This window comes from Halichondria panicea, chromosome 16 (genome assembly GCF_963675165.1).
Source record: "Halichondria panicea chromosome 16, odHalPani1.1, whole genome shotgun sequence".
Classification (NCBI taxonomy): Eukaryota; Metazoa; Porifera; class Demospongiae; order Suberitida; family Halichondriidae; genus Halichondria; species Halichondria panicea.
In genome coordinates, this window is record NC_087392.1 from 4973595 (window position 1) to 4992312 (window position 18718).

Consider the following 18718-nt stretch of genomic DNA (forward strand, 5'->3'; position numbering starts at 1 on the left):
AAGGTTTCTATGGCAACAAAAGGGGTTGGGCTCGTACCAAGTACAAGCTTTTTACAAGCTATTTACAAGCTATTGTAAAGATCAAAGACTTGCTGTAGAATTGCCAGATCTGCTGTCCAAGAGATGGACGAGCGACACTGGTGGTTTGCATCCAAGCTTCAAGAAACCTTCCACTTCGGAGGCTACGATAACCCCACACTTTTGGAGGATTTCCTCTCTGAGTCACATGTAGTGGACAAAATCAACTCATTCCTGGCTCCTGGAGAGCCGCATAAACTGTTCTTCTATTGCGATACAGCTCCTCAATCCAGCTCACTTGGAGAAGCTCCTTCAACATCACGACAGCTCCATATTAGAGCTCAATTATCGAAGGACGTGCTAGCAGAGGGATGCGTTTGCCTCTACATACTGCGCAGGGACATTGGGGGAGAGGTGGATGTCACGCAGATGGAGCGAGAACTATTCTGTGGAGAGCTTCGTCACTCCCTCCTGTCCAGTTTAGCTGCACTCCTGACTGAAGTGTACACCCCACTACTGCATACTCAGAGAAATTGGGGCGAATGCAGCGACGACAGCGTGTCCAATTTCCTGCAAAATTTCGACAAGTTCTCAAACAGTCTCCTGGAAACGGCCACTCAAGCCCAGATTCACCACCCCCTGTTACGAAGACCTGGCTATGATCTGAGGTATGAACTGTCTAGTGGTCATGTGGGGGGCGGGGCTAGGGGGATATCCCTACTGGCAGAGGTAGTGATCGAGTGTGAGGGACTGGTTGCAGACTGGATTGGAACCATTGAGGGCATACTCATCGAAACCACTGATGAAAGGTGAGTACCTTAATGGATTAAAGTGTCTGCTTTATTGTTGCATTCCATTAGCTTTGCTTTTTGCCGTGCATAATTATAAGATGAAGATCGGTGATATTGACAAATATCAATTGTTACTCTAAAATGCGTATATTAGCAATAGAAAGCCAGCCATGCATAGACCTTCCGTACAGATTGGAAGACCCTCAAGGTAGTCCATTGGCTGAGTTGAGCAAGTGGCAGCGTCGAGGTGTCATCCTCTCCTCGCTAGTGGAGCAGCTCAAGAGTAAGGAGAGCAAGGCTGTGCTCGGGGCACTGGTAGCCACCAAGTCCAAACTACTCAAGAAATGGAAGAGCAGTGATCTTCAGTAAGTAGCATAATTATATAGTCTACTAGCATTGTCCTCATGTTGTCTTTTTATTGTGAATTTTGCTTTTTTGTACAGTTTAGATCTACCCATGCATTTTTCAGTACAGTTTCAAACAGAACTCTTTTCAGCAAACAGTACTTATGTATTCTATTGTAGGATCACTGATGCATTCAACAACTCTCGTGATCGTGTCCGTTATCTGGAGGCACTTGCCCCACACCTGGAGGCCCTCCTCTCCACACCACTCACACCCACACTCACGGCACTCCTGACCACCATCAAACAGATGGATGGACTCTCTCGGGCTTATGCTCGATCGGGTTATCTAGGAATACTATTTACCAAGGTATGAGTGCTCTTAGAATAGCACCCTACCTGCACAGTTTCCAGCTGTACAGGGGCAGTAGCTATATACAGCATGTTACGTGTCTTTCAATTTAGCAAATGTATCCCATAAATAAGTTTTGTGGTATATCAATGCAACTGCTTATAAAGAGCATAATTATTATTTTCCGGCACAACAAGTGTACAGTGGTGTTATCCAGAGCAAGGACTGATAGAAAACCACACTAGGAACTATATAACCTTTGCTATCCTAGCTGTCTTTGCTCTGGACAACTGTTATATAAATCACCTACAGTGTAAATGGAGTTCACATCTCCTCTCCCCCCTCCACACACACTCAGATATCAAACAGCCTAGTGAAGGTGTGCAGAGATGATCTAGAGTCCTACTGCACAAGCAAAGGAAAAACAGAAGACCAATTCTGGACCCTGCTATCCCAAGCCATAATCAGTGGCTCTACCTCGAAAGATCACCCACCACTAGTAGCCAAGCTAAATTCTTACCTATCGTTTTCAACTGTGTACAAAGAGCTGCTCACACAACTGAAGGATGCGCTGCTAACGTCCGTACCTTTTGGCCTCTCTACAAGCACAGGGCTTACTCGACATGCTGTGTCACATCTGACCAATGGATTTGCTAAGAAGACTGTGACAAAAGGCACCATGAGCGAAAGCAGTCGAACTAGTGTTATGAGCAGTTCCACCTCAGGGATTGGTCTGCATAACATTGAAACCATCATGTCTGATCTAAACTTGTTCTCAGCTCGTGTTGTCAAAGTATTGGACATAGTAGACACTCTCGGACAATTCAAGCAACTGAACATTGATTCTCGGCTGGAAGGTCTCCCCTGGATATCAGGATTGTGGCGTTTGGAACTGGACGGTGGGACCGAAGTGACGTCTATTCGAGATAGTACTCACAGCTGGGGGGAGGTGGTGGTTCAAGACTCTGAGGTTGGTAAAGAGAGTGTTGCTAGTGGGTCAGACGTGACGATGGACTATTTGGAGGTGCTGGTTGGTGGAGGGTTGAATGTAGGAGATCCCTTGCCCTCACTCAAGGAGGAGAGCCTAGTCTTGTCCACTAGGAGCACCACAGAAGGTACGTAAAACAGTCTGTAGTACATCTATAGAGAACAACTCCACGTTTTGATTGGCGGTTTGGAGATGATTCAATTTCATAATTAATTTTGAAAGCTTACAGTGAGACCTTTCAGATAATGTACTAGCTTACAATATTTGATCGGACCAAATTTTGTGACGATTTACCCCACTTGCATGTACCAGTAACCCATGCTTTTTTGTCGGAATTGGGCCCAAAATGACCTTTGATTTTAACACAGCATCTTAATATAGAGCTCACTCTAAGCGTTCAGAAATCATGAGCCTAAATCAAGTTATGGCCATTCAAAGATGTTGCACGTTGACGTTAATGACGGAAAACATATTACCAATGCAGGTCCAGCTCTGGCAACTATGTCCACACACAGCACAAGCTCCACAACTTCCACCACCGTCACCGCCTCCACACACTCACACAAGGCACATTCTGACTCGCCCACTGATAGTGTAGCACTCATGGTCGAGACCAACATACGATTAATCCAGTCCAAACTGGAACTGGCGTGTGCCCGTGGTGTGGAGGATGTGTTCAGCCTTGGCAAGGACAGGGAGATCTTCCTTAGTGCCTATCAAGAGTACTCCGAGACAGTGGGCAATATCGAGGAGAACCTGTGTGCCTACTTGAAGGTATAGTAATGTGTGTGTACAGTATGCAAGTGTACAGAGCATGATTGTACGTAATGACCAGCTTTTTGTGTACAGTATGTCTTACTGCGCAACGAATGTGCTGCTTGTATGTACATGTGTATACATAATTATGAAGTAGTAGTTTATTTCTCTAGCTATTTGTGCACCCCGGCCCCCTCTTTTTATACATACAGGCAGTATTTGTTGATGTGGGCAGTTCTTGTCGTGCTTTAGACGTGGTCTCACGTTTCTCCCCTGTATCGAGACGAGTTGCTCTCCGTGAGGCAGTCCATCGCTGCATGAGCCTGGCCTTCAGTCGGTACTTCACTGAGCTAGAGGAGATACAGGCACACTATGAGAGGAACAAGGTGGGAGCTCGTGTTATATAATACTAGTTCATTATTACGTAGCTACCTTTGAGGGCTCATCTTGAGTCTAGAGCGTCCAATTTTATTGATGTATAATAGCTGTTGATGATAGTGTATATGTAAATTGAAGTGTATATAGAATCAGAGATATTTGTGTGATTAAGTGTGGCACTGATTGCAGGGTTGTCCCCCTGTGAGTCGTAATGCCCCTCCAGTGGCCGGGGCCGTGTCCTGGGCCAGACAGCTGCTAAGGAGAGTGGAGGAGCCGATGGTGGCCTTCAAACAGGAGGGGTCTGTACTGCAATCGAAGGTCAGGACCTGGTGCATGGATATAATTATAGTGTGCATCTGATCACAGGAATTACTTATATAATATCCAAAAGGTGACCTGCTCAGATGCTGGTGTACACATGCAGTGTTGTGCAGTACCTGTACGACCCCCCTCCCGTTTAATCAATTGCTTTCAGAATCCTAAAGTTATGGCTGTTGAAAGATGTTGTATGCTTGTATAGTTTGAAACCATCATGTGTACATGTAAGTGCCATCACACTTCTTATTGGGTAACAATTATTGAGGACTTGCAATTATTTGGGTTAACCATTATTTGACTGCTCACTTAGGTGATATCTACGTAGCCTATAATTAAAAAAGTCACTACCCCAAAAAACCCTTAATGTAGAATGCTTATATGTATCAAACTGTTGTGTGGTACACTATGACGGTACTTTGTTGTGACACTGTCTCTGTGTTCTATTTTGCAGGAGTCAGTGTATGTGAGCAGACTATACAATCGTCTAGTGACTGCCCTCCTGAAGTACGAGGTGTTGTGGTTGAGTCAGTGGAGGGGTGGAGTGGAGACTGGGAGGGCGGGGCTTCAGAGCACCCTCCTAGCACAGCACGAGGACGGAGAGAGAGGGGTCGTGGTTAGGGTCAACTGCAGTCAGAGGTGAGCGCATATACATGTAGGTGGACACAAGCATTCTTTTGTGTGTGTGAAAAACTTGTATTTACTCATTCATGCAATGTTTTGCAATGCGTTAAACATGCAAACTTTGCGAGTGTTAATGCATGGCTTTGCAAAAATAATATCGCTAATATACCTACAAAATAATGTATACTACCGGTACTTGTATGAAATCATGTGGTACGCGTTCACTGTACGGTTTATACTATTGTTGTACTGTACAGACTTCTCCAACTAATGGCTGAGTCCAAGGCTCTGCTCGGAATGGGAGTGGCCATTCCTGACTCTACGAAACTACTGCTAGCACAGGTACCCCTCCTAACTGGACCATAGCATGTTGAAATTATTGATACTACCCCCTCTAGGGAAGTCGTGTCAAGCAATTCAAGCAGCAACTGGAACACGTTCTCAACGATTTCTACTCCATCCAACATTCGCTAGACCCGCTTATCAAGCCGTTATTAGCGTCCACCATTGATGGGTGTGTGCGAACGCTCATGCCTGGTTGGACCACCCTCACTTGGAGTCTATTGAACATCGATGCTTATCTGTATAAAGTCAACACTAATGTGTCCTCTCTGAGAGAGCTGGTGGGAAGAGTGCGGGAGATTCTGAGTGATAAAGTGTATCACTGTCTGGAGGAGATGTCCACCAGCTCACTGTTTGATCTCCGCCTGGCCACATCCAAGAGCTGGGTATGTTACCATAGTAATGAACATTGTGTACGTATACATGTATGAAACCCATTATACTTTTTCAAATTAATATACCTGCATGTGCAACTGTTAGCAATGTTCATGATCAACTATTGTTTAGTGCAGGAAAACTGTCTATCATCATAGTTACACTTTATAGTATTTAGAGCACCTCTTTATTACAGCAGCCCCAATTGTAGACAGGTTTCACAGTACCTATAGGTATGTGTACAAGTGTATGTGTAATGGTTGGTCCTCTTTTGTCCCATTCCCAGCACCCGAATGAATTCACTAAAGTGATCCTCTCCTCAATTACCGATCGCTCCAACAGTCTCCTTACAAACGTACTCACTATTCGAACGGCCCTACTGGAAATAATCTCCCTCTGTTCAGGAGAAGGGGAGGACAGAACCCTCGGCCTGATAACCACAGCCCTGGAGATGAGTGCCCCTCATCAACAAGCCCTCCTCAGTACGGGTAGCAGTGAGAACAGCAAGAAAGCTCTGCACAGTACAGCACACAGTGGGGTACTGTCTGGGGCCCAGTCCACACGCAATACAAGTGTGGCTACCTTAGGGGCAACGTCTAGTCACTTTTTGGCGCAAGTGTTGAGTAAGCTGGGATCAGTTGAAGAAGCCGTGCTGGTAAAGTTTTGTGAGATAGTGTTCGATAAAGTCGGTAAGATGGTTGTGAAATCTCACGACCAACTCTGTTCTTGTCTATGGAGCAGCGGAGATCTGGAATCAGACACCGGCCGCAGCAGGTCCAATTCCAATACAACAATCTCGAAAACCATCAAAGCAAAATCGAAAAACGTTTCCTTCAATCTGCCAGATTCGCCGGCTAAAGGCAACAGTGCTACAGAACTAGAAAATGATCTGATCAACTCCATCTCACAAACTATTCTCCTTCCTGACAAAACCAAGTCCACTCCACCGCTGCAGCTAGAGGTTGAAGTTCACTTTCTCATTCCACGTATTTGTTTGAAACCCAGTCTGGATGAAGTGCAATCACATCTATCTCAAGTGTCGGGGGCGATTGCTCGTGTGCTTCATCTGGTGGTATGGTGGGCGGGGCCTAATGCTGGTAGACGCCTGTACGAAGTATTAGAGTCTAACGGGACTATACGATATTTCCATGAGAGTATTTTGCAAGCTATGGAAGGTATGGGAACATTACAAGGTCCAATTAATGCATGTCTTGTCGCCATGTCTCGGATATTTTTTTAATATAATGGTAGGCCTGGTATATATTGTATCTGGGCGTGGTTGGAACTCGCTATCAATATTGTGCACGTAGATTTTACAATATCTCGCTATCATGTCTAGGTAGGTATGTATGTATTTAGCAAGCAATGGTGCACCTTGTAATGTGCTTATAGCTGTATATAATTTTTGCAGAAAAGTCATAATTTTATTATCCTATGCGTGTACTCTGGTGCAGGTGTGTCTCCCAGGATAGAAGAGTGCCTCCAGTCACTGCGTCTGTATGACTTCCTCTGGCAGCAAGACATGCATGCCACATGCAAGTATCTGCTCACCTCACTACCACAGCCTCACGACTGCTCCTCTCACATCGAGAACTTTATGGTACTAGAGGATAAGATCGATGGACTCCGCTCGGTGTTTAGTGTTGGTCACCTCCAACTCTCCTCTCTACCCGTCAAGAACTCACTCAGAGCTCTAGCCGTGGCTTGGAAGATTGAGTTTGCTTCTTTTTTACACGGACAAGGCAAAGTAAGTCAGTTTTTTTAACCCCCCCTTTTTGTTTTTGGATAAAAATTGCACTCGAACTACGTAAGTATTCATCTATAAATCTGTAAATACAGTCAGTGTATAGACAATTGTAGCAATGGCTGTATATATTGCTACGTGTACATTGCATGCATAATTATGTATGACTCATTAACGTATTTTTACATAGCTACATGCTCTCCCCTCCCCTTGCAGTCCTCCCTCCAGTCTCTGGTGAGCCAGAGAGAGGCCATGCTCCACCAGCTGTCCTGCCCAGTGGAGACACTGGATCAACTCAAGAGCACTCTTGAGCTACTGCACACCATTACTGACATGCAGAACCTCATTGATGAACTGTACCTCCCAGTGGAGAGACTCTACACTATGCTGAGGTGAGCCTCCAGCTGCATAGTATAGTGAAGCCTGTCTCTGTAGTGGTCACCCTTGGCAGACCGCTGTAATAAATAGGTGGCCTGCTAACACACGCCAACTGCTTAGCTATAGAGATTAACCTGGCTGTATTATAGAGGGTGACCTGCTTTATAGGCTACCACAATAGACAAGTTTTACAGTCCAAAATTGATCAGAAAACATAAGTGGAATATACGCACATGTAAAGTGATGACAATAAATACTTGTATGCAAGCTGTATGAATAGTACTTGCAATTACTTAACTAACTGTCTAGTGAGCAATATTTCATCTGTCTCTATTGACGACGTGTAATTATCCCAGGGAGTACAACCCTCATCTGCCTCGCGCTGAAGTACAGCAGGTAGACTCACTGAGGGATGACTGGCGGGCACTCACTGACCTAGCAGAGCATGTCCAACACCAGCTGCTGTCGGAGCAGAGGCGCTTCTTTGAGAGGGAGGTGGACAAACAAGTGAAGGCGTTTGTCGTTAGGACCATTCAGTTCCGGAACAGTTTTGACACCGAGGGACCACTCGTGCCTGGCCTCGTTCCCAGTGAAGCAGCTATCAGATTGGGTGAGGAGTGTGTGTGGGTGGGTGTGTGTGTGGGTGTGGGTGTGGGTGTGTGGTGTGAGTGTGTGAGTGTGTGTGGGTGTGTGGGTGTGTGGGTGTGTGAGGAACGTGTGTGTGTGTGTGTGTGTTCGTGTGTGTGGTTCATTTGTTCCTTTTGTCTTGTTTATCAATATTTGGCAAATACTGTTTCCAGTGATGCCGTGCAGTAATGCCTGATGAGAGTTTTAGCCATGCATAATTGTCTTATTTACATGGGACTCTCCATGCAGGCTCTTTCCTGGAAGGTTGTGAAGAGCTCAAGTTGCAGCGTGATCTTTTAGTGACAGTCCAGAAGCTGTTGGACATTCCCCCCACCCCTTATCCAGAGCTGCATCAGACAGAACAAGACCTTTCCTACCTACACGCTCTCTATGACAACTATCAGCAATTCATTGACTTTGATAAAAGGTGAGTCAAGTGATATAAGTATATAAAATAATAATAATAATTGTCTGATATTTTGTTAGGTTTCGACAAGAGCTGTGGGCGGAGGTTGATCTAGACGAAGCGGTTAAACAGGTCAGGCATTGCATGTGGTACCTTTTAATATGTACATAATTACGATCGATTGCTGTGCACATATACGTAATGCAACAGGCTGGAAACCCAATATCTGTATATTGTATTAGCTTTGTGGTCATCAGGCCGATTTTGCTCTATATAAATGACATGTATCTGATGATTATACCGGCCCTTTATGTATTATGTTGCCACTCCCTTCACCAGACGGAGGGATTCTGGTGTGCCTACGAGAGACTACCCCTAGAGCAGCAAGATTGGGATGCAGCCAGGAAACTCAAGACAGAGCTCTCCCAGTACAGACAGATACTCCCTCTGCTCATGCAGCTGCACTCTAAGGAGGTCAAGAACAGACACTGGCTGCAGGTCATGAGTGTAGTGAACTGCACCTTTCAACTGGAGGGCAGCATCTTCAAGATGAGCCACCTTCTAGACGCTGGACTACTGCAGTGAGCTAATTATTGTATCTTACAGTACTGAGTAAGCACAATTACATGTAACTAGATAATACTCGGAGGACCAAGGTAATTAGTTTGTAAAGTGTTCTATTTTCCATCAGTGCTCTATTACTAGTGTACAATGTATAGATGAAGTTGTTATGATGAGAACACAGCTCTGAGTACAATATGACCACATACACTATTATTTTGTCTATGCAGTCACCTCTCTTCACTTCAAGAGATAGTGTCCTGTGCTGGCTCTGAGCTTGATCTTGAGGAGAGGTTCTTCTCTCTAGAGGAAGAATGGAGTGAGGCCAGTCTGGTCTTCCTCCCGTATAAGAGCCACGGACATGCTCTACTGGAGCAGGAGCACACTCTCTCGCTCATAGAGCAGCTGGAACATGCGCACACTCTGTTAGCCACCATGCTGTTATCTAAACACATATCACCGCTGAGAGAGGAGGCCTCACAGTGGGCAATCAAACTGGGGAATGTGGCCGACATCCTACAACAGGTATATAACGTTTTTACACACTGCAATCTTATGCAAAGCCTCTATTACAATGTAGTACTACATGTTGTGTATATGTAAATATTCCATTGTACCGCGTGCATACCATAGCTGACATCCTGCAACAGGTATAAGATTCTTATCCAAGTATGAACAGCTTAATTATACGTGTGTGCCAATAGTTTAAAGTTGCAATAGTTACGAATACTGTATATTTTGAACCCCATTCCTGTATGCAAATTATACATGTAACTAACTTCCTTTCCTTCCCTCCCCCCACACACGCAGTGGATGTCAGTACAGGAGTTGTGGCAGAACCTTGAGGCTGTTTTCAACACCTCCTCCACTGCCAAAGATTTCCCAGAAGAGGCCATCAAGTTTGCCTCGACTCATAAGAGCTGGGTCAAGCTGATGAGGGCGGCTCACCAGACTAAGAGTGTCCTGCTGTGTTGTACAGGAGGGGACTCCCCCAGAGAGGGGCAGCTGGCAACCATCGCCAGGGGACTCGAGGATTGCAAGAAATCTCTCGCCTCTTATCTTGCCTCAAAACGATTGGTGAGGGAAATAAATGATTATACCAGTATGTTTGAAAGAGGCTTGAAGTTCTTTGTTTTTAATTAGCATCTAGACGTTTGTAGTTATGTCCAATTAATGGGTGTTTTCAATCCTCAACAATTCAACACACATTTTCTAGCCTAATATGTGGTTATTAAACTAGGCCTAAGAGGTAGTCTACTTTTGTCTAGAGGTGGTTAGTACTGACCACCACCACCGACCAGTGTGCATGGGCACGTCACTGGTACGTATGCTTGCAGTTGAATTGTCTATACCTCTCTCTCCGTGTGTGTGTGTGTAGGTGTTCCCTCGTCTTTACTTTGTGTCTGATGATTCGCTCCTGAGTCTCCTGAGTGACCCCACCTCCACCTCCTCCCTCACCACACACCTCGGCTGTTTGTTCGGGGCAGCTGCCGGCATACTGACCACGCCCACAACTCAGAAAGGGAATATCCCTGCAATTACTGGAGTGGAGTCAGTGGAGGGAGAGAGACTGGTCCTGTCTGAACAGGTATTGTAACAAGACTGTAAATTCATTAAGATAGCTGATTGGTAGGGATGTTAATACGACACCTATAGATACCTTATTAGGATATCTAGCTGTGGATACAGTATCTTATACTGTAGAATACCAGTATTCTATAGTACATGTATGTGAATCAATTATACCTCGAGGCATAGCCGAATGAGGGATACGGTAAAGCTGACTGTGTGTGTTTCTGTGTCTGTCTGTGTGTCCGTCTGTCTGTCTGTGTGTGTGTGTGTGTGTGTCTGTGTGTCTGTTCCAGCTATAACTGCTCAACGGTTGCAATACGACGAAAACTAACAGCTTCTATAGACTTCTAGCCACGTTCTCTAGGATTTCATTCGTGGATTAGCAAACTAAAGCTTCTTTCTCGAGATGGCTAGTTTGACTCACATTGAAGGTTGTTGCAGTCTCTTCAGAATCTTTCATAGCATGTTCGCACAAACTTTCTAATCAACTTATGAGTTAGCCTTGCACTAAAGCGCTAGCTGTTTGTTAGCTACAAGAGTCAGGAAAAAGCTGCAAAGCTGCATGCCTATTGTGACTAGACTGTACTGTCAGATTACAGTACACTGGTTGCCTAGAATTAGCCGCTCAAAGTTTTAAGACCTTAACGTTTGTGATCTAGCTATATCTGCACTCAAAGTAGTATTCCATCGAATGTGTATCAGCAGCAGCAGCATTTAACTGAGCCTGGCTTGCAAACTATGTGCTTGAAACCATGCTAACTGTAGGTTGTTGGTTATGGTCGTGCAATACTATTTGCTGTTTTACATTCGCAACGTCTTTGAAACAAAAATCATCAAAGTACACAAACTTCATGTAAAGAAACATAACACAGCTACACACAGTTCTATAACAAGACAACAGTACATTTCTATATCATTATACTCAGCACAACACTTAAGTAATTTATTATTCATTCCGTTAGTGGTGATTCATTGTAACACTACTTCTACAATCATCACATAATTATTTTAATAATTCTTCGTGAATCAACTGCATTGGCGCCTTCTTGCTATCTTAACAGATAGCTGTCACATTTTCCAAGTTAGTTTCAGTATCAATGGTCTCTGCAACAAGATAAAGACATGCATAACATACATGGGGGAATGCGTCACTGTGGAATAAGTATTGCTACAGGGAAAGTACATAGTATGATCAATTACCTTCTGTGGCGAAGGATTGATAGTTCCTCAGATGTTTGGGCAGGACAGTAGCATAGTCATGGTTACTGAAGTCCACAATAGGAGCAGTGCAATTGGCGCTGGCATTATCGACAGCATTTGCAGTAGAGTTCTCTTCTTCACAAGCTGAAATCAATGATCTACCTTTAAAAATATTTACTCAAAAATTAATTATTTATGCTCACTGATATTGTTTGTTGAAAGACTTTGCGAGTCACTCACACTTGCGTACTTGATATTTTCATCTTCAATTGACAAACCATCACCGTCACTATCTGTAGGGATTCACCGATGCCATGACTCAGTACTGTTTGCTAACATGTTGTTAACTGCATTTGTACTAAGACTTTTTTCATAATAGCTAATCTATAAATTATGGCAGTGCTCATCAACCTAAATAACAGAACAACAAATGTAATCATTGTATGGCCCTGTATGCACCAGTGATACGTGCATGAATCAAATACTTTTTGAGTGTTTGTTCTGCTTTTTGGACATCACAGTGGTGTAACCTTGATCATCTCCAGTTTCAACATATTTTCTTTCGGTAGATTGACCACTTTGGGCGCTTACGTAATGGATATTTTTTATTTCGATGGACACCTCTTTAATAGTATCTGTATATGAAATAAAGAGGATCATAAAACATGTACCAGAGTGTATATATAAGTGTATGTGACCATTATTATCTGCAGAGAAAACTGTTTCTCGCTGTGGGACTGAATTTAGCTGCTCTTGATCGCGTGAGGCCATGTTGTCACTTCTTGCAGAGAGTCTATCCTCAAATTTGTGGTGCTTAATGAGCCTGCAAATTAAAGTTGAACAAGTTGGCAACTATAATTATAAGATTGCACACAATTAGTCACTTACCACTGATGGTAGCACCCAATGGAGCATATCACAGTGACAATGATTACCATTAAAATCAAGACCACACCACAAACTGCTACAATGATGATCTCAGGAATGGAGAGCAAACAGTCGACAGCAAGTCGCATAGTTGTGCTGGCATCGAATAGTCCATTGCTTGCAGTTACCGGAAGGGAGAGCAAACAGTCGATAGCAAGTCCCACAGTTGTGCTGGCATTGAATAGTCCATCGCTTGCAGTTACCGAGATGGTCTCGGGAGTACAGTCGTTGACAGCAAGTCGCACATTTATGCTGGAATTGAATAGTCCATCGCTTGCAGTGACCGTGAGATCAAAGAAAGATTCTTCAGCAGCCAAGACTAATACTAACACACCGTCTGGTCTGATCTGAAAGTTTTCACTGCCTAGTCCAGATAATGTGTATGTGATTATGTCATTATCAGTGTCAATTGCTTGAACTTCACAAATTTCTTCGCTAACGATTGCTAGTTGACACACTGTACACTCAAAGAGAGTTGTGCTGAAGCTGGGGACACCATCGTTTTCTGGTCTAACGGTGATCACTAATGTTGCAATATCTTGTAAGCCACCACTATCTAAGCAAACTAAAGAAACCGTAACACTAGAAGAGTTCTCAAAATCAAGACTGTCTTTGAGAAATATAGATCCATTATTAAGTATGTGAACTGGGGCATTGGGCTGTTCAACGGTAAAGCCACTAAATTCTCCCACACCATTGCGGTCAGCATCAGTACACACCACAGTGATCAAACTAGTACCAATGGGGGTTGCCTCAGATACAGTAACAGTATATTCCTCTTGCTCAAACATCGGAGGATTATCATTGTCTGATCTGATAAATAATGCGATAGAAATTGATGGGCAATCTGCTTTCACACGATCTCCATCACAAGCTCTTATTTGGTACGTCACACGTCTAACTGGGATTATACCGGTGTCTAGGTCAATTGTTTGAGCTAGAGTTAGTGAGCCATTCCTACTCAAACTGAAATCTTGATCAAGTTCTGGTGGGTTTGCTGAACTTGGTAAGAATCTTAGTTCTCCATCTGGTCCGCTATCCCCATCACTCACAGTGTATTGTCTAGTACCAGAAGAATCTCTTGCTACTATGACCATGCCAATTGGGGTTAGTTCTGAGATAGTAACTTGAAGAGAGACATCACTAAAAACAGGTATAAACTCGTTCACAGGTCCAACTAAAAACGTAACACTAGCTCTCGCACTGATAGATGAATCAGAATCATAAAAACAGGATATGTCAAATATGTACTGTTGGTTTTGTTCGTAGTCCAGAATCTCTCCAGTTTTAAGACTAAGAACTCCAGTATTACCATTAAGAACAAATGGTACAGATACTGGCTGTAGTATAACATATGTGACAGGACCAGTAGGACTAGTACCACCATCCTCAGTACATGTCACAATACCAAGCGTTTCTCCATTATCACCAGTGTTTTCAGGAGAAGAGAGGTAATACACATTTCCACTATTCAGCACATTGAACTGGAGACATTGGAAACCTGAAAAGTGTACGACACAACATTTAACTAGCTTGCATGATTACATGTGTATCAACGTACAAACAGTAAACAGCCTCTACACACAATGATGTAATTGACAGGTGATTTGAAATTCATAGCTGGTGAATTTTAAAATTGGAAAATATTTTTGACATCTCAGAATGTAATGATGCATGCACTCCCTTAGGGCCTTAAGCCAATAACTGGTAGCATCAATATCCTAGTATTGTTGCCTCAATATATGAACTCTGCCACAATGACTGCATAAGTGCTACTATAATTATATACTTATAGGAAGGACCAACCGTGATATAAAAACCAAGGCTATATGTGTGCATAGTCGTCGTAGTGCAGTCGAAAAGTTATTCTCCAAAATTACGTCTATCCATTTACAAACGTGTCCACTGTACATCCATCCCATACTAATTATAGTACAACAATGAACACTAGGATTTCTTTATACTTTGGGTATGAGTACTTACGCAGTCTATTGTGGCAGAGTTCATTTAGTGAAACAAAACTCGATCATCGATATCATAGGAATAACATTAGTTAGGGAGTGCATGCATCATAATTATATTCTGTGGAGTTTGAGCCTATAGCTAACAACACAATTCAACACAGAAATTGTTACCACAATAAGTACATGCACATGCGTACATGCCAGCAAAGTGTGCTGAGGCCTATAATTCTCATCAAGCAAAAACTTCAAACTGATGGCTATTTACAAGTGAAAACTTCAAACTGCGAATGGCTATTTAAGTGCAGACATTAAATTTTATGATTGTGTCTACATTGGAATTACCTAGCAGCATTGAAGAGAGTATCACTCCGGTGAAAAGGGTTGACATAGTATCCATGGGATTCTCCTGCTTGCTGCAGTCTATAGTTAGTGAACAAGTGACAGTATTATAACCAGCCCCTCCCACTCTCAAATCAATCTATGTTTAGACTACTTGCAGAGAAGGTTGGAAGGAAGTTGAGATCATGTACAAAAATAAAGCTATAAATGTGCTGAGTCGGCGCTACTTTTGTGTCTAGTCAGCAGTTTAGGATTAAAGGAGGTCTGACACGCGTGCACAAATCACTACAAGTTCAGTACATTGATGTCATTGCAGTCACGTGATAACGTCCAGACCACAATGCACTGAACTTGTAGTGATTCGTGCACGCATGTCGGACCTCCTCTGACACAAGATATCAAGAGCTAGAGATAAGCTAGCCTCGTTCCCAGGCCGTCCTTAATCTTGCTGTTGTAATTGTTCATGCATAAAAAAGGTAGCAAAAAAGACCATTTGTTATAGTTAGTGCTGATCACATGATCTCCAGCCAATCAGCTTATCTGAAAGCAGTCAGGTGACCATGGATTAAATAAGTTGGTTAAGTGTGCTTTAAGTTGGTTTGTTAATGCACACTTTTTATCAAACAACCATAATACAAGCAGATTGAATCTGAATGTCATCATAATTATAATAATAATACAAGCAGATTGAATATGTACACAAGCAAAGCTGAAAAGTATTAGAAAGTTGAATGTTATTGTTTCGACTTGTTTCATGTGTACCAAATTGCTGACTTCATCATATATAGCATCGTTTTTTCGTCTGAAGAAATAGGCTCAGCTTGCTTAGAAGATGTACATACCTGTACCTAAGCCAGATCCATACAATTGTTTCATCAAAGGTGCTTCGAATATCATAGCTTTCCAAAAGAGCAAACCAGATACTCATTGCCATATAGTTTGCGCACAAAGTTTCCCATCCAGTAAGCCAGATCAGCTGGAGGCATATCCAGTAGTATAGTGGGATCGGGACTGTTGGTCAGCAGGAGAAATAAGTCGAGAACATGCCCAGTCAGTCCAGATAGCTTTAGATCGTATCTCCTTCTCCTTTGCATCAGTTACTGGATCTACAAACCTACTAAAACTTGCTATTACGTCTAGCTAGCTAGCTAGCCACCAGCAACTGATTTAAAATGTAGCTAGATTTAGCTGCCACGAGGCTAGAGCTCACGTGACATAGCTGCCACGAGGCTAGAGCTCACGTGACAGCACTAAATCCTTTAGAACACACCTAGCCAAGTCACGTGTTTTAATCTGGTGCACTCGGATGGCCTCTCGGTTGCGTAATGCTCTCGGCTGCGCCTCGAGCACCACGTTAACCTTGAGGCCATCCTCGGCACGCAGATTAAAACACTTAATCTTGGCTAGGTGTGTTCTAAATAATACTTATAACACGGGCACAAGGGATGTATGGAATATATTGCACTGAAGCACGAGGGCGTAAGAGAGACTGGTCCTGTCTGAACAGATATTGTAATGCAGAACTGTAAATTTAGCGATTGGTAGGGATGTTTAAACGACACCTATAGATACCTTATTAGGTACCATTGGATATTTTAGACTATAGCTGTAGATACCTACTTGTAGCTATGTACTGTGGGATACCGGTATTTGTACATGTATGTGAATCAGCCCAATAATTATGCCTCGAGGCGTAGCCGCACGAGGGATACGGTAAAGCTGACTGTGTGTCTGTGTGTCAGTTTCAGCTATAACTCTGCTCAACGGTTGCAATGCGACGAAAACTAACAGCTTCTATATAGGCTTCTAGCCACGTTCTCTTGGATTTTATTCGTGTATTAGCAAACTAAAGCTTCTTTTGAGTTATTGCTACATTGAAGGTTGTTGCCGTCTCTTCAGAATCTTTCATAGCATCATCTTTTCACACAAACTTTCTATTCAACTTATGCAGTGGCGTAGGAAGCACGGGTGCTCAGGGTGCTGGAGCACCCCCTTATCTCAAGCTACTTTACCTACTTGCTCCATGAAGTTCAGAACAGCTAGCTAGCTATACTAGCATAGTTACGTACACAGAACAAAGGTCAGCTAGATGAACCACATCGTTGATATCTCTTATAAAGAGCAAGCACATACATTGCGTATCTGCAATGGCAAGTAAACAAGCAAGTCTCCTCTCATTTTTGACATCAATGGTAAGTTTCCATGAACAGCTACTAAAGAGGGTATCTAGACTATAGATCAAGTGTAATTGGATCCTAAAATAGACATGCTGTCTAACTGCCGAACGTTCGTTTTCTTCACTGCGAAGATTGAAACATTCCTCCGAAGTACAATGACACAATGCAATCTTTTTTTATTGTACATTCATACCCACTTAACAGATTCTATAGATTTAAAGTATATAGCAAAACAATTAATTCAGGTAAACTCAAGTAGAATTAATTAAATTTTGATACTGATAATTTTATACCAAATTTGTTCAGAATTAATCTCCGGGAATGTAGAATGCCAAAATTTCAGGGGGCAAGCCCCCGGACCCCCAGATTTTTCCAGCACCCCCTTACAAAAACATCTTCCTACTCCTCTGTTATGAATTAGCCTTGCACTAAAGCGCTAGCTGTTTGTTAGCTACAAGAGTCAGGAAAGAGCTGTAAAGCTGCATGCCTATTGTGACTAGACTGTACTGTCAGATTACAGTGAACTGGTTGCCTAGAATATAGCTGCTCAAAGTTTCAACGTTTTTGATCTGCACTCAACGTATATAAAGTAGTTCTATCGAATGTGTATTAGCAACAGCAGCATTTAACTGAGCCTGGCTTGTAAACCATGTGCTTGAAACTTGCTAACTGCATGTATGTAGGTTGTTGGTTATAGTCGTGCTAACTGATTAACTAAGCACCACATTAAAGTAATTACGAAATGGAAATGGTTCATAAAATGGGTTGCCACCCCAAAATAGAGCAAAAACTGACAGTTGGTTTTCTATTGAAGTGATTCTGTAATTAGAAGAAAGACGGTCATCCTTGAAGATCATTCATCAAGCCATCAGATAGACTTTTGTTGCTCCTCTCCTATAATGACTGTGTGGAATTCAATTCATTCATTGTCTGCAATCAAAAATATAACCTACCTCTTCTAATAGGAGCAAACATGGCAAGAGATATTAGCACAGCGCAGCTTGCAGCATTTGTTTTAAATTCAAACTTCCTTGCATCACACAACCTTGAAATTGGGCGGATCTCTATAAAAACAGGAATGATTTGTTTGTGTGTGCGTATGTGTGTGGGTGTTGTGTGTTGTGTGTTCAACACTACTGTCAAAGTCTTCATAACGATGACAGGCTTGTTTTCAATCTCTGAAATTGTTCCAAATTCTTTATCACCGTCTGTAGCCGCAACTTGTCCAAATCTTGTAACCAGTTAATGACAACCTGTTCACGTGAAATTTGTATTCAGGCTGAGAAAACGGTGGTGAAATGTAATTCACAGCTTCAACATTGATGTTTAGAGCCGCTGTCAATAAGAGATCCAGTGTCTCGACACACCAATGTAGCACTGGCAACTCATGGTCAAGCCTCTCCCTAAGAAAAACAGTAACTGTTTTCCATTGCTCTCGTCAGTTTCGGGTTAGTTGATACTCTTTACTAGAATAACTTCCTATTTTCGCAAACATGCAGAAGAATGGTAACCACGTATGCTAAACACAGTATATTTTAAT

General features: G+C 42.8%; 2 protein-coding genes across 4 annotated transcripts in view; one reads left to right on the plus strand and one right to left on the minus strand.

Annotated features, from left to right (window-relative positions):
* The first annotated feature begins 19 nt into the window (after positions 1-19).
* LOC135349474 (uncharacterized) overlaps positions 20-18718 on the plus strand; it is a 72942-nt gene continuing 54243 nt past the window's right edge. The window contains exons 1-20 of the mRNA XM_064547989.1: positions 20-827; positions 1001-1174; positions 1334-1523; positions 1864-2620; positions 2978-3267; positions 3462-3635; positions 3817-3945; positions 4397-4581; positions 4824-4908; positions 4965-5294; positions 5570-6458; positions 6738-7030; positions 7244-7419; positions 7762-8015; positions 8282-8459; positions 8519-8570; positions 8778-9019; positions 9230-9524; positions 9810-10076; positions 10378-10587. Of these exons, the coding sequence (XP_064404059.1) occupies positions 124-827; positions 1001-1174; positions 1334-1523; positions 1864-2620; positions 2978-3267; positions 3462-3635; positions 3817-3945; positions 4397-4581; positions 4824-4908; positions 4965-5294; positions 5570-6458; positions 6738-7030; positions 7244-7419; positions 7762-8015; positions 8282-8459; positions 8519-8570; positions 8778-9019; positions 9230-9524; positions 9810-10076; positions 10378-10587 (5874 nt within the window). The 5' untranslated portion in view covers positions 20-123. The remainder of the gene's footprint in view (positions 828-1000; positions 1175-1333; positions 1524-1863; positions 2621-2977; positions 3268-3461; positions 3636-3816; positions 3946-4396; positions 4582-4823; positions 4909-4964; positions 5295-5569; positions 6459-6737; positions 7031-7243; positions 7420-7761; positions 8016-8281; positions 8460-8518; positions 8571-8777; positions 9020-9229; positions 9525-9809; positions 10077-10377; positions 10588-18718) is intronic.
* Positions 11405-15196, minus strand: LOC135349485 (protocadherin Fat 2-like). Of its 3 annotated transcripts, none has more exons than XM_064548008.1 (7): positions 15005-15196; positions 12660-14199; positions 12470-12594; positions 12257-12406; positions 11975-12064; positions 11772-11915; positions 11405-11675 (listed from the first exon to the last, which is right to left on the minus strand). In XM_064548008.1, the coding sequence occupies exons 1-7, from the start codon at positions 15057-15059 to the stop codon at positions 11626-11628; spliced, it is 2154 nt and encodes a 717-aa protein (XP_064404078.1). In that variant the 5' UTR covers positions 15060-15196; the 3' UTR covers positions 11405-11625. The 3 variants fall into 3 exon arrangements, with proteins under 3 accessions (XP_064404078.1, XP_064404079.1, XP_064404077.1); XM_064548009.1 differs by having other exon boundaries at positions 12257-12594; positions 12660-12787; positions 12863-14199; positions 15005-15195; XM_064548007.1 differs by having other exon boundaries at positions 12257-12594; positions 15005-15195.